Source organism: Myxine glutinosa, chromosome 4 (genome assembly GCF_964187855.1).
Source record: "Myxine glutinosa chromosome 4, kmMyxGlut1.1, whole genome shotgun sequence".
Lineage (NCBI taxonomy): Eukaryota > Metazoa > Chordata > Myxini > Myxiniformes > Myxinidae > Myxine > Myxine glutinosa.
The window spans coordinates 122,047,647-122,066,255 of NC_136264.1; the positions used below are offsets into that span (position 1 = coordinate 122,047,647).

Here is an 18,609-nt window from a genome sequence, read left to right on the forward strand (position 1 = left end):
ATGTTGTCAACTGGAGGGTACTGCTTCCCAGACTTTGTCAAACGAAATGTCCCTCTCTGGTTTGCTATAGACAACATTGACTTTCTAGAAAACACAGCATATGGACAGAACACCTTTCACGGGACGTTGCTGGTGCTCTTCCAGCGGGATGAAGACGGAGAACTCATCAACCAACAACTGCAGATCTCTGCCAAGCCCCCTCAGAAACCCCTCCAAAAGCAAATCAATTACCGAGACGAGCCTGAGATCAAACTGACTCCAATCAGGTTCCCCAGTTACCCTTTCAGCCGGGGAGTGGACCTACTAAAAAAGTACTCGAAGTTCACCCACATGTGGGCATTAGCCAACCTACTCGCCAATACACCCCTGCCCTGCCTAAGGCACCTGACACTGATGATGGTGGAGGAGATGCTGGAGATGCCACAGATGCTGCAGATGTTGGAGATTCCAGAGATGCTGCAGATGCTGGAGATGCCACAGATGCTGCAGATGTTGGAGATTCCAGAGATGCTGCAGATGTTGGAGATTCCAGAGATGCTGCAGATGTTGGAGATTCCAGCGATGCTACAGATGTTGGAGATTCCAGAGCTGCTGCAGATGTTGGAGATTCCAGATATGTTGCAGATGTTGGAGATGTCAGTGATGCTGCAGACGTTGGAGACAAAACTGAGATGATTTTAGAAGTAACAGAAAGAAAGGGGAAGAAAAGATTGAAGAAAGAAGACGTGATGCCAATTTGGGCAGCCACGCAGCACCTCCTCATAAAAAATCAGAATGGCTACCAGCTACCGCCAAAAACCAATGTGGAAGTTGTGGCACCGCTGTTTCGAACATCACCCACTGATTATGGTACTCTTTACAATGTTCTTTGTTTGGCACAAGACATATCGGCGGTGGTTGTTGGTCCTGAAAGAAGAACTCTGATCACTCTTGATCTCGACCTCTATCAAAGGGCACTTCAGCTGAAGGAGTCTGTCAAGAACAAGAACTGGGTCCTGAGGGCTGGACTTCTCCACGTCATTTTTGCTGTACTTCATGGACTTGGCAAAACATCAGAGGGGAGTGGCCAAGGCACCATAGCAGTAGATGCAGGTATCTATTCTTCAGCAGCGCTGAGAGGGATATACAGCGGCAAGAGCTACAAGCGAGGTGTGGAATACCACATCATGAATGCTCGCCATCCTCCTGCTTAAACTGGACGTCGTCATCGGAGAACTACCTCCAAGTGCGCTCAAGGGACTGTGTGTAGCATTGCGTAGAACCCTCCATGAGCGTGACCCAGAAATGGTATGCATCCACGAAGACCTATGGAGCTACTATTCGAAGACCTATACTATTCAGAAAATATCCAACAGGAAGAGGCTTCAATTGGAGGTGGGGAGATGAGTCAGTTCTTTGACAATTACCTCGAGCAGGTTGAGGCTCTTCTCGAAATCATTGCAGCGGCGAGGTCGAGAGACTCGGAAGGCTGCCTGGCTGCTATTGAGAAAAACACAAAATACTTCCATTTCCATGGCCTGATCAACTACACAAGACTAATGCCTCCACATTTGGCCCAGATGTATCAGCTGAAAGACGATGATCCTACAACATGGGAAGCCCTCAAGAATGGTGACTTTGTTGTGACCAAGTCCATGCAGGCATTCTGCAACCTCTTCACAGACCAGGGGTTGGAGCAGGAGATCAAACTTCTCAAGAAGCATGGTGCACTGCCTGGCATCACACAGGACGAAGCTGCTCTCGACAGGTTTGTCACTACAACGCCTCACCTTGTGCGGTTGGTGCAGAAATATCTCCAGCCCTTCCCGAAGACTTCAGCAGCAGAGGAGAAGAAGAAGGAGCACTACCAGCTGGCAGGAGATATATGTATCAGGTCAAGCCAGAGCGTTCTCAAACTGAGGGACAGTGTCATCCTCCACTGTGGAGCGAAATGATCATGAGGTCCATGACGAAATGAGCATCACGACTGTTCCTCTGCGGGAGCTCTTGTCCTCCTCCAAGACCAAAGGTCAGCTTGCAAGGATTCTTGCCCAGGGACTTCTACGGGAGTTTGAGGGACAGGATCTGCGACTTATCGTCTCATATGACACCAATATCAAAATCAATGCACCCCACAGGCTTGAAGAGGACTTCTTTACCCATGAGCACGAGGAGGCTGACTCACAGATCCCCCTTCATGTTCTTCACTGCATCAAGGATTGTGAATTCAGATATATTGTTGTTGAATCTCCGGACACTGATGTGTTGGTCCTCCTCATTGACCTCATAGCGCATGGACGTTTGGGAACTTTGACCACATTGGAATTTCACACAGGAAATGGCAACAAGTTCAGAAAGATCGATGTGGTGGAGAGAGTGAGGAGCATCAGCCGTAAGAAATGTCAAGGTCTCATTGGGATACACAACTTCACTGGTGCTGACTGGGGTGGTAAGTTCGTGGGTGTGACAAAGAAGAGGTGGATCACAGAGTACTTCAAATTGGGTCCCAATGATCCCATCATTGATGCCTTCCAGAGATTGGGAGATGGCCCTCTCTCATCGACGGAACTAATAGACGGAAAACTCCCTGAGGAGATGCAGCCTCTCGAACACTTTGTGTGCCGCGTCTACTCCGCCAATGGCCCACAAACACTCCCCCAACTTCGCTGGGAGCTCTTCAGGTCGAAAAACATGGAGTCTGAGATGCTGCCCCCCACCCGAGCTACATTGCTGCCTCATATTCAACGGACAAACTTTGTATGCATGGTGAACAAAGCCTATGTCACTACACATCCCCAACTTCCTAGTTTGGAAGACTGCGGTTGGGTCATCAAAGATGGTGCAATCTTCCCTCTACAGTGTCTTGAACTACCTGCTCCACAAGCGGTTCTTGAACTGATCAAATGTGGCTGTAAATCATCTGTCTGTGCACGCAACTGTTCTTGTGCGAAGAACAACCTCCCCTGCACGCCGCTTTGCAAGTGCCATGACCAAGGATGTCAAAACGTCAGGCATGAGAAATTCGATATTGAGGACGAAGAAGTATAAGGATCGGAATTGTAAGTACCATTTTTGTAATTGATAGCCGATTATGGGTACATTGACGATATTTGTTTAGTTAATGCATACGCGGTGTAAAACTGGTGTAGTAGGGCCTATATATTGGTGCGATTAGACCTTATATTACACTGGACGTAGTGTAACTCAACAAAGTGTAAATAGATCTGTCATGAGATGAAGAATGTGGTGCATTATAATATGTATTTGCTCAGCATTTATGTGTCAAAACTAATGTTTTGTAGTTGCACGGTATATCATGAGATGACATTTTTTTGTTTTCGCCACATTTTCACCCACCCAAATGACATTGACCATGACCTAGTTTATAACCTGATCGTGACCTCGAATGTAAAAAATGATGTCACCACTGAATTTCTCACCCAACAAAACCCACATGAAGTGGTACTATATGACATAGTTCAGTTATTTTGGCTGATTTTACATTTTGGGGTCATTTATGACCCTGTGGTGACCTTGAGCCTATGACCTTGACCTCAGATCATCTTGTAAACATCATAATTGAACTCGGCGCCCCCAGAAACCCTATCCTAGACACCAATATCATGAAGCTAGCATGTCTAGGAGCCGAGATATAGATTTTTGCAATTTTTGGGGGTTCCCCCCCCCCCCCCCCCAAAGGACCCCAATACCCCAAAAGTTAGCGAACAAGTTCAACCCCTAATTTTTCTGTTAATTTACCCCCCCCCCCCCCCCCAAAGTTGACAAAACTGCAAAAAAATCACTTTTGGCACAAAAATCGAGCGTCATGACATCATAATGCACTATTTTGTCAGTTAAGATATATAATTGTGAATCTACCAGGAGGTTCGGGTGTTAGGTAGTGTAGGGATTAATGAGTAGCGCCCTTATATGTCTCACCTTATTAGCCAAACCTTTGTCCCTTTTGGCACTGCAGACCACATAGACATTAGTTAGGACCTTTAGTACAACACTAAATAACGCCCTCCCCCCTGACATGACTTAGGAAGAAATCGGGCCAGGACACCGCCGAATGGCCGCCGCCATTTACACCTCCGAGGGGCCTAACCAGATCAACTAGCACGCGCCGTGACCACGGAGTAGAGGACAAGAGTTGGAGTGGCGCAGTGGGCGTGCACGTAGGCGAGTCAGTGGAGGCTCTGATTGGTTGGCAGCGCGCCGGGGCTGACGTCACCGGCCGGGGATATTAACGAGGCCGAGCGCCATTTTCGGGCAGTTGATGAACGAGCGCCGAACGCCAGTTGGTTCGCAGTAGAGTTGAGCAGGAGGACTGGCAGACGAGTTGGTTCACAGTTCACGGCCTGAGGAGACGAGTCGAGTTGAGAGAGGCCTGGCTTGCTGGTTGAGTCCGTTTGTGAGTTGTGAGTTGGATCCCGAGTGAGTTACGCACGAGTGAGCAGTTGCGCACCAGTTGGATTCCCGGCAGTTGTTCCGAGTGAGATCCCGAGTTGAGCAGATTCCTGGCCGTGGCAGTTTTGTGCGATCCCGAGTTGAAAAGATTGCAGTGAGATTCCTGGAAGATTCACGGCCTGAGTTGGCCATCCCGGTGAGATCCGAGTTGGCTTGACGACCGTGTACGAGGGTCGACCTCGTGGTGACCGGTGCTCGGTGCTTTGGAGTTTGGAGCGGGGGACCTCGTCGTGTGCGGGCGGAGTGGGCATTGGCTCGGGCCTTCGCGTTGCTGAGAGGCTTGGAGCAAGGCGTGCCACGGGCCAAACGGAGCGGTGTTGGACGGCGGCCAAAGCCAACGACAAGACAGATAAGACCACATGCCGCGTACATTTTACATGACGAACGTGTTCTTTTTATTAATTCATATTCCCTCGTATTGTCTCTGATATCTGTGTGTGTGGATCCCAAAATTAGGCATTAGGTTTATCGTGCTTTTCCTGTCCTTGCCTTTTCCTGAATAAACCCTTGTATTATTTTGCATCCCCATTCCAACCTGTGCCCGCTTGAGTTAATTTCCTCTTACAGGACCGGAGCTACGCCGGCGTGCTGCAGTTAAGTGCTTTCGCCGCAGCCTCCATTTTCCTTCTTCCTCCCGTGTGGCCATAGCCGAATCCGTGTTTGGGTGGTTGCTCCGAATAAGACCGTTTAGGCTATCCGCGACTCTGGTGTTAACCGGAGTTGCACGACAATACCTTGATGACACAAAATAACCTGAATACCCCCAAAAGCCCATAAAGACACTGAAGATCATTAAAGACCCTTACAGACTCAAAAGACCCCAAAGACCCAACATACCCCAAAGACCCAACATACTCCAAAGACCCAACATACCCCAAAGACCAAAGATACCCCAAAGACCAAAGATACCCCAAAGACCAAAGATACCCCAAAGACCAAAGATACCCCAAAGATACCCCAAAGACCAAAGATACCCCAAAGACAAAAGATACCCCAAAGACCAAAGATACCCCAAAGACCAAAGATGCCCCAAAGACCAAAGATACCTCAAAGACCCAAAGATATCCCAAAGAGCCAAAAGACCCTAAGACCCCAAATACCCAAAAGACCAAAAGGACCCAAAAGACCCCGAAGACAATTAAAGACCGTGAAGACCCTCAAGACCCCAAAGACCCATAAGATGCTTTAGACCCATTAGACCAGCTTGGACCCTTGACTATTTAAAGCTTTAGACCATTTGGACCCTTGACTATTTAAAGCTTTAGACCATTTGGACCTTTTTAGATTACAAATAAATTTAAAATAAATAATTTCACCAATATTACAAATAGATTTGTACAAAAAAAAAATGTTTGTATTTTGACTGGTGTAAATCATGACAACACAGCAACTCAAGTTCAGTCAGGTCATTATCCTGATTAACAACCCCTGTAGCGATGTGTGGTGAGGCGAGTGCAGCAAACCGATCCACACTAGTTCTCACAATAAATGTTTGTTTCAGATTTGACGACAAAAGCTAAAATGGTACACATGCTATGGCCTGGACAGACACGGAAGTGATTTGCCACATTCCTAGAACTCGTCTAAGGTGAAAAAAGACCCGTGGTCTCGTGCTGTGGCAGGACTAATAAGGACGATTCATAGTTACTACGAGTTTGCCTTTTCACATTTTACCCAATTATTAAATATTTTCTACATATCCTCATAATAAAGGTTTGTTGAAAATTTAATGACAAATGCTCGAATGGTGAAAAAGAAACGTTATGAGACAGACAGACTCACACAAGCGATTGCAAAACTCTGTCCGAAGCCGAGTCGGGTCTAGGGAGGGGGTCGGAGGGTATGGGGCTAATGACGAGATGCCACAACTATCTGGAATTGTCACAGAAGTCAAGAGTTCCATGTGTTCGTCAATTGTTTTAACTCCAAAAACACAATACTATATCATATTGTCACGCAACTCCGGTTAACCTCAGAGCCGCGGATAGCCAAAAACGGTCTTATTCGGAGGCACAACCCAAACACGCATTTTACTATGTGTCGCACGGGAGGGAGAAGGAAAATGGAGGCTGCGGAAGCGCTTAACTGCGAAATGGCGATCCTGTCGGGGAAATCAACTCAAGCGGGCTCAGGTGCACAGGGAATATAAAAATAATATAAGGGTTTATTAACAAGGATGGTGGGACAGGAAAACCGTGATGATAATCAACTAATGGCCGAAGTTGGGACGTCCCCACACGACAGATCCCAACCACAGACAAGAGAATATGAATACAAAAATAACACGTCTCGTCGTGTACAATGTAAATGCAGAGCTCGGCCTTATCCGTCTGTAGTCTTGTATGGTTTGCCGTCCAACACGGCTCCGTTTGGCGTCCCATGCGGCCCTCTCCAACCGCCTCCGAGCACCACCAGGCCTCGCTCCAAGCTCTGATCGTTTCGCCGCCCACGAGGTCCGTGCACCAAGCACCACGCGTCCAACGCAGGCCCGCGAGCTCCACACAGGGTCGACCCTCAACTCGAGCACGAACACAGAACGAGGAAGAACGGCAAAAAGGGGAAGAGAGCGCAAGTCTACTGCACGCCAAGTGCCGCTTCGAGCCAAGTCCAAGCCAACGAAGCAACTCTCTCACAACTCTCTGCCTGTGCGAACTCAACTTCTCGCCAAATCACTCACTCCACTGCATCTCAAGACTCACTGCCAGCAGCAACTGTGTCTCAAAACTCACTGCCAGCAGCAACTGCCAAAATGGCGTTCGGCGCTCGCTAATATCTGCGGGCCGGTGACGTCAGTCTTGGCGCGCTGCCAACCAATCAGTCCCTTCCACCGAACCTCCCAGCTTCGCTCAGGCCCATGCCCACCGCACCTCCCAACTCCGTCCATGGTCACAGTGCGTGCTATTTGAGGTGGATAGGCCCGCCGGAGGTGTAGGTGGCGGCGGCCATTATCGGCGGTGTCCCGGCCTGGTTTTCTTTTGCCGGTTCTCTTCCAGAGTCTCGTCAGGGAAGGGAATTACTTCCTGTTGCGCTAAGGACTTGTCGGAATGTCTATGTTGGTCTGCAGTGCCAAAAGGGACAAAGGTTTGGCTAACCAGTTGTGGACACACAGGGGCGCTACTCTTTAATCCCTAACTTTACTTAACACACGAACCTCCTGGTAGGTTCACAAGTATACTCCTTACCAACAAAAAGCCTACACATGAACTTATTACAGGGTAGATTCCTTACCGCGACAGACGAAGCACGTTACCTATTCAGATCTATCTGGCTCTACATATTGCTACCCCACCGGACATAACAATATGATCCGCCTGAGATGTGGGCGACATAAAAGATACACACATTAAATTACATTGATGTTGACTGAATCAGGCATGTCACAGACTAATGTAATTTGATGTATCCATTTTTATTAAACTGCTTCTCAAAATGTCAACTACTCTTCCAATAGATTTATCGTGGCATGGTGGAGGAAATCCATATCCTCAACAGCTTAGCCAGAGTTTCATCCATCATGGACGTCTGGTGTGATCCACACTGCAGTGCCATATGGCTGAATACTCGCTCCGATATCGCATTTGAAAAGGGCAAGATGCATTGCAACATAACGAAAGAAAGAATTTAAGGTTTGGGTAGAACTGAAGGTCATCTTTGAACAGATCTTCACAAATTCTGGTGGTGTTAGGTTCTTCCCAAGATCAAGCAGACATATTTGGTCAGCTATTCAGAGCATCCCTAGTTGATGGATTTCGTAGCTGGGAACGCTTCGTGAAGCCTTTCTTTCTGGGATTGTTTTCTCTTCAGCTCGTTTTGAAGCAACTCCAGCTTTTCCTCCACTTCTTTCTGGGTCTTTTGTTGCATCAGAGAAACATGCTACATTAAGTTATCGTATTGTGCCATTATGTCCTCTGGTGTCAAGTCAGGTAAATCATCATGGTACAATGTCATCAACCTTGTGTGCATTTCTAAGCAGGAACCTGGATGAGATGACAGTAAAATGCTCGGGGAATTTATGGGCGAAACAAACGGCTTGATCAAACTTTCCACAACAACATGCTGGTCATTAAAAAATGCAGTTTCAAGTTCCTCCTCTACCAGTGACATACATAAGGGCTTAATGCTGTTTATTTCAAATTGGTGGAAATTGAGGTGCCTATTTGATACCCTCAAATCCCAAACCATCATCCTGATATTTTTTTAAGTTTTAAGAAATCTGCTAGCTTTAGAATAATACACACGAGCAGGGTTTGGCAGTGAAAGTATAAAATCTTTGGTCAGCTGAACGAATTACACAACTCTGGAACTGTTGACATTGGTCACCTGTGTCGTCATGGAAAACTTATTGGTCTCTTACAAAATATCTGTCATCAGCAGCAAGGTGCAAATGTTGTCAGGATTAGTTTGCCTCTAATTTATGTTGAGATATTGTCCCCATTTTTCTGGAACTAATTTGTGCAAGAGGCAATCAGGTCTGAATATCGATCACATATTCTGTTGAAAGTGTTGAAGTTGGGAAAGCCATCTTGTGAAACAAGCCTTATGGATTTTTAAATCCTCTCATTACTGACAACTTGGATAGACTGGAAAAATACCATTGGTATTTTCATTGACTTCTCCAAGGCTTTTGATACCATCGATCATAACATTCTTCTGCATAAATTATCGTACTATGGAATTAGAGGCAAGGCCTTGGTGTGGTTTTGGAACTACAGCGCCTATAGAAAGTCTACACCCCCTTTCAAAATGTTCACCTTTTGTTGCCTTATAGCCTGGAATTAAAATGCATTAAATCAGACTTTTTCCCAACTTTATTGACAAATCGCATCCCACAACTTCCAAGTGGAAAACAAATTCTACAAATTTAAAAATAATAATTAAAAATAAAAAACTAGAATATATTTTTAACATCATTAATAAGTTTCAAAAAAAATTACCAAAACAAATACTTTTCATTATATTCTACTCTGACCTTGTTAAGACTGAATTATTGTTTACTTGCTTGGAAATTCCTTAAGGTTGCAAATAGATAGGATATTAACGATTCAAAACAAAGTTATGAGATTTATTTGCAACAAAAGTTATTCACCTCATACAAACAATGTATTTCTTGAAAACAAAATTTTAAAGATAAACAAATTGTACTTGTATCAGTTGGAAACACTTATGTTTCAACTAGATAACAAAAATTATCAAGTCCACGGTTACTCTGCTACAAGACAAACAACGATGCTCCAACTTCCACGAGTTAGAATAAATTCTGCAAAGAAAACGTTCGTTTTTGCGGGACCTGAGTGTTGGGATTCATTAGACTTGAACCTGAAGTCAACTCCTGGCCTTTGTTCATTCAAACATAAATTGAAATTAGTACAGTTGAAAAATAAATATAGGAGTTGCACATAGATAATCGTATTCTGTTCACCAGTATTCCAAGTAGGATAATTTCAAGATAATGCTGAAATTTATGTTAGCATTTACTGCAGCCCTCCTCCCCATTCCCCATCTTTCTCCCTCTTCTCTTTCCTGCATTCCTTCTTCTTTCACTAAATCTGTGTTGTTCAAATAAGTGCAAGTGTATGTAAGACGTCTTTTCGAAGCTGTTCCATGCGCTCACGCTTTCGAAGCTAAGTGATCTTTCACATTTGTGTTTTTGGCGTATCTTTATCTTTCTTTCGGTGTATGTACCTATTGGGGTGACTTTAATAGGTTTCTCGGTGTTGGTTTTTCATACCTGTGTACAGAATCGTCGGTTTTTTTCGTATCGTGTATTCTGAGGCCTAGTGTAGTGCTAGTAGTAGTAGGCTACCGTGTCCTCAGACCTTGGCTTGAGGCTTTTGTTTTTTGTCTCAGCGGTTCTTCGATCGCGCTGCAACTACTGTCGGTCTCTGTTTTTCACGGTCTTTTCACCCATACTCCCTTGTTTTAAAATCTCAAAAAAAAAAAAAAATTTTTTTCCTTCCCTGTTCTTATCCGCTTGTACGTTCTTATTTGTTCTTTCGTTCTTCGTTCTTTTGCTCTTTCGTTCTTCGTTATTTGTTCTTTCGTTCTTCGACCACGTTGTTTGAGATCACGTGATCAAGTTGTTAATACATGTTTCATCTGTCCCCTGAAGAACTTTATCATTATGTCATATTCTATAACACTTTTTTCTACTTCTTCTATAAAGGGATGCTTTCGACTTGCTCACCAATTCTATTCATTCAAAAAAAAAATCCATCTCTTACAGTGCATCTTTCATTCATTCCCTAAACTCTCCAGAACTCCACCCATCCTTCAGCGTCCTCAAACTTATTTTTGACTCGAATGTCTCAAGAAACTCATTTTGCAATAAATGTTCGTTTCCCATAAATCGTACACTTTTCAAAATCCAATCTCACCCCTCCCCTCCAAATCTTCCCCATCACCCATCTCTGTCAAATCTTCCCCCTTGCCCCTCCCCCCCAAATCTTCCAAAACACCCATCCCTTTCAAATCTCCCCCCCTGCCCCTTCCCTCCTAAACTCCCCCCACACCCCTCCCCTCCGAGACTCTCCCTCACTCCTCCCCTCCAAGACTCCCCTCTCACCCCTCCTCCTCAAAGCGTCCTCCCCGCTTCTTCCCCCTTCCAACTTTCACCTTCCTCAACCTTCTGCCTCACTCTTCCCCCTCCTCAAATAACACCTCACTGCGCCTCACCCAAACACCATCAAACCTTTGGCCGCCCCATTCTTCCCTTTCTCCAAGCTATTCTGTAATCTCTGACACACCTGCAACAGCTCTCCCTACCTCTTCCTCCTCTTCCACATCCTGCCCTACCGCTCCCCCCCCCCCTGTTCTGTATCCGATGCTCCCCCTTCCTCTTCCTTAACAGTTATGGACCTCAAACATCCGGGGCCTTCGCTCAAACTTAACTGATCTCTCCATACAGGTTGCTTCTGACAAACCAGACGTGATCTGCTTAACAGAAACCTTCCTCCTTCATGATGTCTCTGATTCCTTGGTATCTCTCCCAGGTTACTCCCTCCTCCGGTATGATCGACCTGAGCCTCGTTCTGGAGGTGGGGTTGCTATCTTTATAAAAAAACTCTCTTCCTCACTCGCCCTGCACTGCCCTCTCTCCACCTCACCCCCAGGAATACCTTTGGCTACGGCTTCCCCTTCGCTCCCACCTTTTGTTCATATGCGTGTTGTACCGTCCACCAAACAGTGATGACTCCATCTACATCTCGCTGTCTGATAATATGGACCAACTTCTATCTACCCATCCCAACTCTCTCTTCCTCATATGTGGTGATTTCAACTGTCACCATGCCAGTTGGCTGGGGGTGGGTACCTCTCTCACCAGCCATGGCTCTTCAGCAAAGGACTTCTGTGACTCACTGGGACTGACACAATCTGTCAATTTCCCAACCCGGATCTCAGTCAACGGAGCATCTTCTCTTCTGGACTTGGTTATGACTAACTTCCCTTAAAATGTCTGCTGCTCTTCTTCTGCTCCAATCGGCTCTTCTGATCATGTGCTTGTTAAAGTGGACATCTCTCTGACCATTTTCAGAGAGCCTCCTCAGCGTCGACGAGTCTGGCATTTCACTCAGGCCAACTGGCACGGTCTTCAAGCAGCCATCAATCATCTGGACTGGTCTCCCATCTCTACTGCCTCTGACATCAACTCATCCTGGGAATTCTTCCAAAGTAAATTGCTCTCTCTCATGCACAGTTTTATCCCTTCTCGTCTTCAGTTGTCATACCCTTCCTCCCGTCCATGGTACACGGAATCTTGTGGTGAGGCTATTGCCCAGAAACAACTTGCTTTCGTCTCCTGGAAAGCAAATCCAACGGAAGGAAATCTCATTTCCTTTCACAAAGCCCGAAACAAGTGTGTGTCCACCCTCAGGAGAGCCAGGAAACAATATCTCTCCGTCCTCAGGACCGAACTCTCTTATCTGTCTCCCTCTTCCAAATCCTGGTGGCGTCTGGTAAAATCTGTTTCTGGTGTTTGTTCCCCCTCCATCCCCTCCCTCACCTTAAATGGCCACACGGCTGACTCCGCACGTGAAAAAGCCGAATGCCTCAACTCTGTGTTTGCCTCTAAATCTTGTGTCCCAAACCCATCCCTCTCTGTACCCACCGTACCCAGTCGTACCCAGCTGCTCCTGGACTCTGTGTCCTTTCCTCCTGACAAGGTGGAAAAGTGTCTGTCAACCCTCGACTCTGATTCTGCAACTGGACTTGACGGCATCAGCCCACGGGTCCTAAAATCATGTTCTTCCGCTCTTTCACTCCCTCTCTCTGTTCTCTTCACCCTCTCTTTTGCTCAAGGTCATCTTCCATCTGCTTGGAAATCTGCCAACATCACCGCTTTGCACAAAAAAGGTGCAAAAACAGATCCCAGCAACTACAGACCAATCAGCCTTCTCCCAATTATCAGCAAGGTCATGGAATCCATCATTGCTTCAGATATGAAATCTTTCCTCTTCTCCAATGGCTTGATCTCTGATCATCAATTTCGTTTCAGACCTGGACACTCCACTCTGGACATGCTGCTTCTGCTTTCTCAACAATGGATGGAGGTCCTCAATGCCAAACAGGAAATTAGAGCAGTCTCCCTTGACATATCACGTGCCTTCGATACAGTCTGGCACCCCGCTCTGCTCACCAAACTCTCCTCTTTTGGTATCCATGGAAATCTCCACGCATGGCTGGCGGACTTCCTCTCTAGTCGTAGTCAACATGTGGCCCTGAATGGGTTTCTCTCATCTCCTCTTCCTGTTCAGGCTGGAGTTCCCCAAGGCAGTGTTCTGGGCCCTGTGCTTTTTCTGGTCTTCATCAATGATCTCTCTGACTCTCTTGAAAATCCTCTCTATCTCTTTGCTGACGACTCTACTCTCTGTCGCTCCATTCTTCATCCCTCAGATCGGCAGTCTGCAGCCTCCTCACTCTCTGCAGACCTTGACAAAATCACAGACTGGGCAAACAAGTGGAACATGTCTTTCAATCCTGACAAATCTCACACTCTTACGATGTCTCTCCGAAAAGACCGACTGGACAACCCTCCCATCCACTTTCTGAATAATCCTCTCCAAGAAGTTCTGTCACTCAAGCTTTTGGGTCTCACTATCTGCCATGATCTTTCCTGGAAAAACCACATTTCAAATCTGGCCTCCAAAGCCAGTCGCCGACTGGGCATCCTCCATCGTGCGAAGTCCTTCCTTGGCACACCTGAGCTCCTCACCACATACAAGGCTTTCATCCGCAGCTCAATGGAATACTGCTCTCCCCTCTGGGCTGGTGCTCCTGCCTCACACCTAGCTCGCCTTCGCGCTGTTGAAACCAAAGCATTCAGAATCATTGGAATCTCCCGCGATGAAGCTAACTCCAAGGGCCTCTCACTCACTCACCGCAGGCAGGTTGGTGGTCTTTCCGTCTTCTACCGACTCCTCTCTGGCCTTGCCCCCCCAGCTCTCTCTGGGCTCTGTCCCGCAAATATTCCTACAGGTCGCACAAGATCTGCCTGCAACCCTCTTTTGGTTAAACTGCCAAAATCAAGACTCTCTGCTCACCTTCACTCCTTCATTCCTCTTTTCTCCCGCCTCTGGAACAAACTCCCTCACTCTCTTCAATCCCACTCCACCCTCCAAGTCTTTAAAACAGCTGTTCACCACCATCTCTTATCTTCCCCCATCCAAAACCTTGATCTTTTCTACCCCCGCTAATTTCACTCCAATTCCCCTTTTTGAAATACCAACTTCTGTCCTGGAAGTCCTTGGTGTCCTTGTGCTCTATACTTCTCCCTCCCCCCCCCCTCCCCCCCGGCCCTCCCACACATCTCCCTGCTCTCGGATGTTGTGTTTGTGTGCTTCCCCTTTTCTCCCCATCTTGTCTTCCGCTCCCTCTTTTTGTGTATTTTGTTTGTCTGGTCGATTTGTTTGTGAAGTAAATGTTAGCTCTTTCACGAGCCTCGATTCAGTATACAAAAAATATATATATATATATATATATATATATATATGTATGTGATTTCACATACATATGAAATGAGCATCTATATAATACAAGCCTGGCATTTAAAATAGACCCCTCCACATCACTTCATAAGCATCTTTTGTCTTAACTACTCATTTTGCATTTTATTAATGATTGTGGAAATAAACTTCAACTTGAAAAGGTTTTTACAACGTTGCCATAGTCGATTGCCAAGTACATGTCCAATACAAGCTGTTCATATGCACTGATGTGAGGATATTTCTTATTCATATGTTGATGTATATACCGGTGGGTACATCTTTCCACAGATTCTGGACTCATTCCTCCTAGCAGTCCAGACATCACATTAGTTTCATCAAAGCCAACAAAATTTTATGGAAGAGGCATCAACCCATCTTTGTAAAAACGGCATTCATGGCAATGTAGAAGCTTTTTGTATTTTGGCTCGAGCAATTGCATTTGCTCAAGTAAACTGTACGCGTGTGCGGTGCTTGCTTAGCTCACGTCACCGCTTTGCCATTGTACTTCAGCATGCGTAAACATGTGCGTTCTCTACCTCCACAGAAAAATTAGTTTGCAAATTGAAAGTACACAATATAAACAGCTGACTGCTCCTGGGCAGAGAAAGTGGAAATAGGGGTGTTTTCTGTACCAATTTTCACTAGCTTTCAGTGGTGAACGTGGCCAAAATGCATGGTTTTAAGTTTTTCCAAACACACGAATACACAGTTACACAAATAGGTTCCCAGGCATGCAATCAATAACTCTCCTTAACAAAAATCCAGTTCAACATCCAAAAAGAGACAAAAGAGTCTCTGACTTGACAAACTTGATAGTTGAAAATTTTGAAGCACAAACCTTGCAGTTCCAGATTATTCGTAAAGGCTTGTCATGATCAGCTCCAAAATCATCGTGCTGGAAACCATTGTCTCCGAAACCAACAGAAGCCTCTGAAAAAAAAAAACCAGCAAGCAAGATCAGCTTTCTGATTCACAACTACACAGTAGAAAATTGCAGTGAAAACCAATACTGCAATTTCATAAAGTAGAAAATGCAAAAGCATGGGGAGGGCTAGTGGGTGGGGGACAAGTAGTTTGGGAAGAATGGGACATTGGAAGGGAGAGGGGGTTGGTATTACTCCTTTTGAAAAAAATTCTGATAACTGTGCACATGCCAAATCAGCAAAACATCATCCTGCAAAAGCAAAACTCACCACGTTCAGAGGTGGTATTGTGGGCTTTATATTTTTTCCAAGGATGGTTGCCAACACGGAGAGCTCCAGGACGCTCCGATATCAACTTAATTGGGATGGATCGACGAACATCTGCGCTACCCATCAACACTGACCCAGCCTCACCTTCCAGATCATTGTCTGGAGGGGTGGGATTGGGGGGAGAGTTTACCATGTTAAAAAGCCAATTGGTACAAAATCATTATTTATGCAAACACATCTTGGACCAGGATATAATTACGAGCTTGGCTGGCTGATTCCCTAATTATGAAGTTATGGTTGTACAGCTGAAGCAGGGTCCCTGGAATACTAAAGTATGAATTTGGAATACAAACTAGCAAAGACACTGGAAGAGTTAATTCACCAACTTTTATTTGGTCTCTGGTATATTATATTACACCTTGTAATACAGGCTTCCACCAGGTGGCACTGTACAATACATATTTACATGGAGAGATTTGGCGTCATCCTAATACTCTGAACACCAGCGACTTTGAATTTATTTTTTTTTAAACCACCTAAAACCTACCAAGGGACAACCAGAGTACAACCACCAGTTTTCAACTTATTCCATCCTGCAGTTCAGAATACAGATGTCAAACAAATACAGACATTTCAATATAATTATATATACAGGATATAGTCACCTTTGTGCCATTCTTGCTCAAGTCGAATTTTATCAAAAATGACATTTTGTTATCCGGTGATTGGTTATTGTGTCTAGTTACTGTCAATTCATAATAGAATGTCTATACACGTTTGTTTCGCCGAAAAAAATGTGTTTGTTCAACTCCGTGCCATTTCTGCTTATCGAGTGTTCATGCCATTTCCGCTCATCGTATATCACCGAAATAATGACTCCTCCCATTAAATTCAACGAACCCTAACCCATCTCTATAACCCTAGTTAGAGATGACCTAAAAAACTAGGGTATAAATGAAAACAAAGTCAATGTATCATAAAAATTAATTTCTTGATTATTCGTTCCAAAGGGTCGTCAGCATTTAATAGGTAGAACCGTGAGCAATATTGTCTCTAGCACTTCTCCGTGCCATAATTGCCCAAGCCAAAATTGCTCACGGTGATTTGCCCAAGCCAAAATTGCTCACGGTGATTTATAATCTCTGTTATTTATAAATTTAGCTTAGTTACATGTTTCTCTACAATTATTGCATGCAATGATAATCTAGGTTTTCTTCACTTAACAGAATTTAAATTCAGTACTGATCCAGATGGCTGAAAAAAAAACGTTTTTTGTGATTATGTCGTAAACGCTTTTTTCGACTTGAGCAAGAATGGCACGAAGGTGACGATATATTGTTGTGGAAATTACTCCTCGTGGGATAAAGATGCTTAATATAGCGTACTTATTTCTGTAAAGTGAATGGCGAGCAAAAGAGTAAATAATTAATTGTGATATTAGATATGCGTCGCTTATGTAATAGTTAGACGATGTGTAACCATCCCCATGCCCGTTTCTAAAATTTATCAACCCGTTTAACCCTGTACATTGACGTTTACCCTTTCAAATCTGCTCTAAATGTCTGAAGACTTCATTATGCAACAAGATTCGCAACTGCAACAAAATTTGCGCCTCAGCCAATGGTGAGTGAGAGGGGGGGGGATCGTGAGACTCCACGGCACGAGGTGGGTGCCAGAGACAATAAAGGCGCATGCAGCAGGGGTGGGGGACAAGGAGAAGATGTCTGGTATCAAATGAGGAAGAGCTGGGGAGCACAACACAGAAGGCTGCTCCTGAGCACTGCTTGCATTAAGGGAAGCTATGCCCCCACCGAGCCGGCCAAAACTCCACTCAAGATCCTTGCGGTGCATGGATCAGAGGGCCCATCTACAGCCGCTTGCTTCCTCTCTGTCAGCTCTCCCGGGTTTGGCATCAACTCTCTTCTTTCCTGTCCGTACCCCACTCTGTCCCTCACGTGGTGTGTCTGAGGCCTTAGGATTTAGGCTATTTAAGGATCCAGATTGGTTGTTGTTCCCATGGGTGCATATTTGGTAGTGGTTAAGCGAATTGTTGACAATATTGTTGATAATCAATATTGATTGTTCACAATTGTTGACAACTTTGACATATGCACCCTAGCCTCAGATGTCTGTGTACCCTGGATTTGAATCTCGATACAACTATCAACTGTCATACTGGTATTCTGCAGGCAGGGTGACTTATCAATGTGTGTCGTTTCTCAGATGGACATTAAAATGGGAATTCTGTCTGCCAGCAATAGTTGGTGGATGTAAAAGATCCCACGGTATTCTTCGTGAATAGTAGGTGAGCTATCGCCGGCACCATGAACACATTACAAATTCTTACCCCGACTATACCAATGTGAAGGTTCTATTATTTATTTTTTAAAGGGGAACCCAAACGCTCAGACCACCTTGACCCGAATCTATTCCTTAATATGCAGCCTTAAGCTGAAATCGTTTAAATTCATTTTTTCCCTCATCAATCTACACTCAATACCACATAATGACAAAGAGAAAACAGGATTTTAGAAAGTTTTGCAAATTTATTGAAAATAAAATACTGAAATATCACATTGACATAAGTATTCATACCCTTTGCTATGACACTTAAAATTTAGCTCAGATGCCTCCCATTTCTCTTGATCATCTTTGAGATGTTTCTACACCTTGATTGGAGTCCACCTGTGGTAAATTCAATTGATTGGACATGATTTGGAAAGGCACACACCTCTCTATGACGTCTCACAGCTGACAATGCATATCAGAGCAAAAACCAAGCCATGAGGTCGAAGGAACTGCCTGCAGAGCTCAGAGACAGGATTGTGTCGAGGCACAGATCTGGGGAAGCCTACAAAAAAATCTCTGCTGCATTGAAGGTTCCCAAGAGCACAGCGGCCTCCATAATTCTTAAATGGAAGAAGTTTGGAACAACCAGGACTCTTCCTAGGGCTGGCCGCCCGGCCAAACTGAGTAATCGGGGGAGA

At 45.1% G+C, this 18,609-nt stretch overlaps 1 protein-coding gene across 4 annotated transcripts in view; it reads right to left on the reverse strand.

Moving 5' to 3' along the window:
- The window catches only part of LOC137425155 (E3 ubiquitin-protein ligase Hakai), an 84,013-nt gene that overhangs the window by 60,963 nt on the left and 4,441 nt on the right, over positions 1-18,609 (reverse strand). For all 4 annotated transcript variants that reach the window (XM_068113292.2, XM_068113293.2, XM_068113295.2 and 1 more), the window contains exons 2-3: positions 15,623-15,781; positions 15,268-15,359 (exon numbers count right to left, since the gene is read on the reverse strand). In XM_068113292.2, the coding sequence (XP_067969393.2) occupies positions 15,268-15,359; positions 15,623-15,781 (251 nt within the window). The remainder of the gene's footprint in view (positions 1-15,267; positions 15,360-15,622; positions 15,782-18,609) is intronic.